Source organism: Acanthisitta chloris, unplaced genomic scaffold (genome assembly GCF_000695815.1).
Source record: "Acanthisitta chloris isolate BGI_N310 unplaced genomic scaffold, ASM69581v1 scaffold14067, whole genome shotgun sequence".
Classification (NCBI taxonomy): Eukaryota; Metazoa; Chordata; class Aves; order Passeriformes; family Acanthisittidae; genus Acanthisitta; species Acanthisitta chloris.
In genome coordinates, this window is record NW_008681058.1 from 1 (window position 1) to 7,860 (window position 7,860).

General features: G+C 41.2%; 1 protein-coding gene across 1 annotated transcript in view; it reads left to right on the top strand.

Moving 5' to 3' along the window:
* Window positions 1-1,021: 1,021 nt before the first annotated feature.
* LOC103805320 (sodium/hydrogen exchanger 2-like) overlaps window positions 1,022-7,860 on the top strand; it is a gene marked incomplete at its 5' end in the record, with an annotated part of 9,237 nt that continues 2,398 nt past the window's right edge. Inside the window, 5 exons of the mRNA XM_009077962.1 lie at window positions 1,022-1,092; window positions 2,888-3,049; window positions 3,620-3,716; window positions 4,602-4,733; window positions 7,179-7,269. Of these exons, the coding sequence (XP_009076210.1) occupies window positions 1,022-1,092; window positions 2,888-3,049; window positions 3,620-3,716; window positions 4,602-4,733; window positions 7,179-7,269 (553 nt within the window). The remainder of the gene's footprint in view (window positions 1,093-2,887; window positions 3,050-3,619; window positions 3,717-4,601; window positions 4,734-7,178; window positions 7,270-7,860) is intronic.

Sequence of the window (7,860 nt, forward strand, 5' to 3'; positions counted from 1 at the left end):
CCAGCACTGCCAAGTCCCTTTCTGACCTACAACACCCAAGCTACTCCTCCCCCAGCCTGGAGCTGCATGGGGTTGTGGTGTCCCAAGTGTAGGACCAGCACTTTGCCTTTCTGAACCTCATGCAATTGAGTGAATCTGATTAAACAAATGCAAACTTCTCCTAAACACTCTTAAATTTACTTAACTCTTACATCATGAATTTGTGTATGGTACATGTGTATCTCCAACTGTTGCAGACTATTAGCCATGCATATTCCTGAATATATTTCTCCTTGCAGCATAGCCATGGCAAGTGGCTTGAAATTGCAAAAATGAATAATGATAAGGGCCACATGCAGGAAATAATTCAATCTAGGCATCTAAAAGTCTGTCTTTTAAGAGCTTATCTTTTTGACATATCTGCCAGTTTTCTCCCTTGAGTTTGAGACATGCTTACTATGGTTTTTGAATTAAGAGCAAACACACTGCCACTGGGATCAAGTGAGATCTTAGTTGTACCAATTTAGTTTTTTATAATTCATAATAGATGCTTTGAGGTGAAGCTAGACCACAGACCCCTAAAATGGGAGCTCAGGTCCTGATGGTGGCTATCTCAGTTTTGTCCTGTGCACCCTGAGGGGCTGATGCTGATGTGGGGACCTTCTGTCCACTCAGTCTCTCTCCTCCACAAAGTCATACCTGCTTCACTGTCAGGCCTGGGGAAGTCCCAGGCATAGCCCTGAGTGGTTAGGAAATTTCAAAGAAATGAAAATGTGGGAAAACTCTTCCCTTTCAGGCAGGAGCTAAGCAAGATTGATATTGAGGAAATTAGCAACTAGCTTCTGTCCTTTTGGAGCTGTGAGCTAAGGAAGCTCCAGGGGAACAAAACTAAGTCTGTCTCTGAGCTTGGTTGAACTGACCTTATTAAAACTGAACCATTGTCCTGAATTGTGACTAGATGTTTCTGTTTTAAAGTAAGTTGGAAACTAACAAGCCAAGTGATGTCTAGAAGTTAATGTAATGAACCAATGTTTCCCTCTAGTTCTTTGACCATGTGAAGACTGGAATTGAAGATGTGTGTGGACACTGGGGTCACAACTTTTGGAGAGATAAGTAAGAGTGGCATTTCAAACTCTTTGTTATACAGGAGAGGCTGAACAGGCTCAGCAGCAACAAACAAAGGCTGTTGGGCATCATGTTTCATTTTCTTGAAAGTGGATGGTTGTTTTTAGAACATGTGGGTTTCAAAGGGAAAGCAGCAAAACCATGTCTTTTTACTAAACCACAAGCAAGTAAAACAAAATCTACAGCTGGGAAAAAGGGCAGTCCTCTGATCCCAGGGTAAAGTGTGGTACCTTCTGAGGGTGTGTGTCCTCTCCCTGTTTCTGACTATTTCAGAGCATTTCCTGTATGTCTGCAGAGCCTTTCATCCCATCCAGCTCTCTTCCTGCAAATTGTGTGTCTTATGGTGTTAAGTGAGGGCTTAGTTCCCTATTTGATGGGAAAATGCAAAGGTTTTGGGACTTTCTCTTGAAAGATCAAGGCTGTAGCTGGCATGGGATGCATGAGAAATACTGATGGCAGGCAGCTCCACAGTTCTTGATGGTATTATTTAAGACTTAGTGTCAGTTAAGAAGATTACCCCTGTCAATACCTGATCTTAATCATAGAATCATAGAATTTAAGGGTTGGAATGGATCTTACAGATCATCTAGTCCCAACCCCCTGCCCTGGGCAGGGACACCTCCCACCAGAGCAGGTTGCTCAAGGCTCATCCAACCTGGCTGTGAGCACTGCCAGGGTTGGGGCAGTCACAGCCTCCCTGGGCAACCTGTTCCAATGTCTCACCACCCTTAGAATAAAAAACTTTTTTCTCACATCCAACCTAGCATTTCCATCCTTCAGTCTGAACCCATTACCCCCTTTTCCTATCACTGCAGTTCCTAACACAGGGTCCCTCTCCAACTCCCTTGTAGGCCCTTCAGATACTGAAAAGTTGCTATGACTAATTCATGTTTTCACTTTCTCTGCTGAATCATCATCATTGGTTTGAATCTAATTCCCTTTTCTCATGGAAAATTCACCTAACTTCTTTAGACCCAAAGTGTGGGCATCACTCACCCACCTAGTCACTGCTCCAACAAGAATTTAGTTGTTCTATACAGAGAGGAATAGCACCAGCAGGAAGGGCTAAGTTAGGCTCTCTCCAAATGACTGGAGGGCAGCACAGTGAGAACACTCTCCTGACAGATGTGTAACATGGGTCCCACTTGCCTTTTCTCAGTGTGGTTCTCCAGTGTGTGTGAGATTTTAATGAACAGATTACAAAGCAAAGGAGAGTGTCACCTCTTCATGACCTTCAGACCCAAATCTAAGAATAATTTCAGAATGGCTGGAAGGCAAAATATTTTCTGAAAAACAAAATCATCCCATCTGTAATCAATATTTTTTGACTAAGCATCCCAAGAGGGTTGCATTTGCTTTAGAGGAAGGGAGAGCTTCCAAAGTTTTACAAGAGCAGGCTAAAATTTCAAAGGAAAAGCAGTCGGTGCAAATTTAGACCTTTTACTTGTTATCACAGTAAATATTTAATGTTCTTTTTGTCTTGATGAAAATGGAGAATTAAAAATAATATTTTCTAATAACACAAAATACCTACAAGTTTAAAGTTGCTGCTAGGGAGACTGTCCATTAACATATTAACCAAAAGACATGTTCAGACTATATCTCAAATAAAGATGACATTTTCCCTTTCTTATGTTACTCAGCAGGAGGTTGTTAATATGACCAGACACATTCCCAGAGAATAAATTCCTTTACAATTGCATTAACTACAGTATATTGGCTTTTCTTCCTTAACTATGCACAATAAAAATTAACTGGTTGGGCTGGTTTGCCTCCTGTACAGGTTTAAAAAGTTTGACAATAAATACCTGCGAAGGCTTCTGATCCGTGAGAACCAACCCAAATCCAGCATTGTTTCTTTATACAAGAAGCTAGAAATCAAACATGCCATTGAGATGGCAGAGAGTGGAATGATAAGCAAGGTGCCATCATCAGTGTCTCTCAGGTAAGCCAAGCATTTCTGCTGGGTCATGTCATTTATTTCACAGCCAGGTCTAGGCAGGGTAATCATTTTGATGTAGGACACTTTGTCTCTGAATGTCACCAGAACAGTAAGAGGATGTGAAACAAGAACCTTTTGCCTGTAGTTCACACATGGAGCACTCAGTGAGCTGTGCTCTTCCGGAATGTGTCATTTTACTGGGACAGCTGCTCACTGGAACATTGATTTGCTGTGGAGAGTGGAGCTGGACTTGAACTTGTGCCTGCCCATCTGCTGAGAATAGCTCCAGGGCAAGCCTGAGAGGCAATTTAAAAAGGACCTAAATCAAATTTGTAATTTAATGTAATTTGGATCACATTTTGGAGACTGAGTTTTGCACCTTACCACTGACTCAAATGAAATCAAGATTTCATTTCTACATGTTACATTTTCACCTGTTCCTCAATTGGTTTGAAATGTTGTTTCCAACTCCAGCAAAGGAAATAGTTCAAATGTAATTCGTGACCATAAAAATAAAACCATTCTTGTATCTTTCTCTCTTTCCTGTCTTTTCCTTTTTTTCCCTCTTCCCAGTGAATATCATGAAGGAAAGATAAAGCCACTTTCTCCCACTGAAATGGAAAATATGAGGGAAATATTAACAAAGAATCTCTACCAAATACGACACCGAGTAAGGATGAAATTTTGCATACTTAAATATCCCACTGTTCTTTGAATATACTGATTAGCATCCTAACATACCTTTGAGCTAGTGTATCTGCTCTACCATATAAGTGTAATGATTAATGCTCTTTTGTACTTCTGTTGCCTTGAATCCATGTGCTAATGTATGTACAGTAACATATTAATACTCCTTTATGTAAATAGCTTACTTATACTATCAATAAAGGTTAATGCTTTTGTCATATTACCTCCAATATACTCACAGTATTAAAAAAGGATCATAGGTGCAAATTCAACCCAACACTATCCACTTATATCAGTATTTTGGTCACTTCATGATATGGGAAGAGATTTCCTATTTGCCTCCAGTTGTGAAGTTGTTTGTGTTAAGAGCAGAGGTGATGAGCTGGAAAAATAGTGAAATAAAAGCAAATGGACATTTCATATTTACCCTCCTGTGGCTAAGTAGTCTGAATGCCTGAGCCCTTGGAAACCATTCAAAAGCAGAACAAGCTTTAGGTTGCTGGAGGTAAAAATGATTTCCCCCTAGGTGACTCATCACTTTCATAGATGTGTCCTCTATGGACATATCAACTGAGCTACTACAATGTGGGGTAAACACTGTATTAAGCCACCCTTTTCCATTTTCTCATTCACTATAAATATCAGAGAGTTAAAAGAACCAACCACCCACAGCAAATGAAGCAGGTGATTGTGAAGCAGATGACTAAAAAGATGCTGGCATCGTTAGTCTTCTTGTTCGTTTTATTCACGAGGATTTATGAAGCTTATTAAAAACATGAAAGCAAAAAGCCTGTTTTGCACTTTTCATGTAGTCCAACATATTTGACATCATACTTTTCAGACTGTGACCACTGTTTTTCTATTTCAGACAATGTCCTACAACCGACACAGCCTGGCTGCAGATGCAAATGAAAAGCAGGCCAAAGAAATCCTGATCCGTCGCCGGCACAGCCTTAGGGAGAGCCTGAGGAAAACAAACAGCCTGTCAAGAGAAAGACAGGTACTTGCATTTTGTTGGGGTTATTTTTTTATAAAAGCAACTCTTTGTAGCAGAAAAAAAAAGTCTTCTGATATGCAGAAAAAAAAATAATCCTGAATTTGGAAGATAACTGCACATCTAATGTCACACTTACACCTTGATGGGCCCCTTAGTTTGTGTTCATAGAAATGCAGAAAAAAAATAGTCCTGAATTTGGAAGATAACTGCACATGTAATGTCACACTTACACCTTGAGTTGCACAGATGGGCCCCTTAGTTTGTGTTCATAGAATCATAGAATCAGCCAGGTTGGAAAAGACCTCCAAGATCATCAAGTCCAACCCTACTGTGGTTACTAGCCCATGGCACTAAGTGCCACATCCAGTCTCAGCTTGAAAACCTCCAGGGATGGGGAATCCACCACCTCCCTGGGCAGCACATTCAAATGCCTGACAACTCTCTCTATAAGCAAAAATCTCCCTAATATCCAACCTAACCCTCCCCTGGCAGAGCTTGAGTCTGTGCCCTCTTGTCCTGCTGCTGGTTGCCTGGGAGAAGAGACCAACCCCCACCTGACTCCAACCTCCTGTCAGGGAGTTGCAGAGGGTGAGAAGGTCTCCCCTGAGCCTCCTCTTCTCCAGGCTGAACACCCCCAGCTCCCTCAGCCTCTCCTCATGGCACTGGTGCTCCAGTCCCTTCACCAGCCTCGTTGCTCTTCTCTGGACCTGCTCCAGCCCCTCAATGTCCCTCCTGAGCTGAGGGCCCAGAGCTGAGCACAGGATTCAAGAAGTTGACTCCTTCAGCAAAGCTTCAGTCTTGCAGAATGTGATATGGGAGTGGGATGTGCTGCTATAATTTCACCTCAGTGAAGCTGAACGGGCTCTGTACACAATATAGTTCTAAGGAATGGTCATTATTCTCTATCAGTATTTTGATGAAGTGTGGATGACTGAGGTAAAAAGCAAGTTTGAGATAGAGTATGCTCCAAAATATGGGAAAGAGGACTTTTGATTGTGTGAGAGTCTCAGTCAGAGTGAGCTCTTCACTTGAAAAATGGTGTGGGCTCTTTGGTGCTCTTAAAATATAGTCAGGACTTCAGGTTTTGACGCAGAATAGGCAAAAACCCTTCCATACACAAGAATTGCTGTGGCATATTTGGCTCTCTGAGGCAATCCTGCAATTGTACACTCCCACCATATCTGAATGGAGCACACAGATTCAACAGGGAAGCTGATCCTTCGAATCATATCAGGTATCAGGGGAATTAACCATCCTATTAATATGTATTTTCATGGTACAGGAATACTTAGTGACTGTTGTCTTCATTGATGCCATTGTCCTTCAGCAGCTGAGGCTGAAATAATGTCCCCAAAGTGTTGTATCTCAGTGGTGACCATTACCAGGGTTACTGTGGTGTTAAATTGTCACAATCTAACTGTTCCTGAATGATTTTTTCACTCTCAACCACTGTTACATTTGTTGTCTTTGTCATACAAGTATATGATTTACTAGGTGGAATAATGAGGAGAGAAAACAAGATATTTGGGGCAAGGAGAGAAAAGGGGTGACAACTTTTGAAAATGCATAGGCTATAAAATCCACCACAGGGGGGAGAAAAAAAAAAATAAGAAGAAAAAGAGGAAAACAAGAAAAATCCAAAGAGGAAAAATCTCTAATGGAAAATAAATCTCTTTTCCTGTTCCCTTTGAGTGTGCCACAATGAATGGTACAAGCAGAGGAGAGCTGGTAGACTGTAAAGGTTTTGAAACATCTTTGTAATAAATGTAAGAATGGCTAAGGCTGTCCTTGAGAAACTTGAATTTAGAAAAAAGCAACTTGTCCTGCAAAGTACCTCTCATGTTCCAGGAAGTATGACGTGTGCTCTGCTCCCAGGGCTTGTAAAGCTCAGTGTGGGGAAAACAAGGATTTTATGCCCTGAACTGGTAAATGATCACGCTGGTGCCTAACTTCCCCATCAACTTCAGCGTGACTAGTCAACTGTAGAAAGTCATTTATATGTATAAAGTGCTTGCAGGATCAGAATACAGATTAGTTCTTTGCCCAAGCTTCAGTCTCAACCAAATTTGTGCAGGTGACTAATAAAAAGTTTGGAACTGGAGCTGGATGAGGTGCCATGTGTGCACTGTTTGCCTTCCTTAGGAAAACCTGTCCAGGCAAGGTTGAGGTTAGAGACCATACATTTATTAACTCTGATCTTGGAGGGCATATCACAAGGCTTTCATTTGATTAAGCTGCTTGAGATTATTCAGTCTTTACCTTAGCACAGACTTCAACCAGCACTCAGTGTTGAATGTGTAGTAAAAGATCACGTATTAGCTAATCCCAAACTTCTCTCCAGCCCTTTAGCTACATAAACCTGTTCAAACCTCAGCTGTGTATAACACCCATTATGCAGGTACACTAGTCTGCAGCAACTTAACAGGTTTTATATTTCTTTGCACACAGGCTGTTGCCAATACAAAACGATTCCTTTCACTTCCTAAGAACACTAAACTCCCAGAGAAACTACGAGTGAGAAATAAAACATCTTCCAGAGGTAATAAAAAAGTTGTTTGCTGTGTCTTTACTGTTCTGCAGTCATTTTGCCTACAGAGAAGGAAAGTTGAAATCAGCATATTAAATTTCAAATAGATATTGAATGTTTTATATGCACATGATTTCATTCTGGAGTTAATAACTTCATAGGGTATTTTTAGGTGTTGGATATTTAGTTGGGGTCTTAGAGCATTAAAAGCAGTGGGTCCTAAAGCAGAAATCTGAGTGTGGAGAAATGCCCCAGACAGGAGGGTTTTGTGGGGCTTTCTCACTTCCTATTCCATAGTTGTATATTCCTCCCAACACATCTCATGTGAGCAAGGAACAGCCTGAAACACTTCTGCACCAGGAACAGTGCCATGGCGTGTGCTCCTTGTCTTTATTCCATAATGTCCAGATACCCCTCTTGGATTATGAGCCTATTTGATTTCTCTTCTCACTGGAGTCAGAATAGAGGACACTGCTCTGAGAACCAAACCAGAGAGGAGAAAGAGGACATGAGGTCTGGTTTATTCATAGAATCATAGAATCATAGAACCATCAAGGTTGGAGGAGACCTCAAAGTCATGGAGTCCAACCATTAACCTGCCAA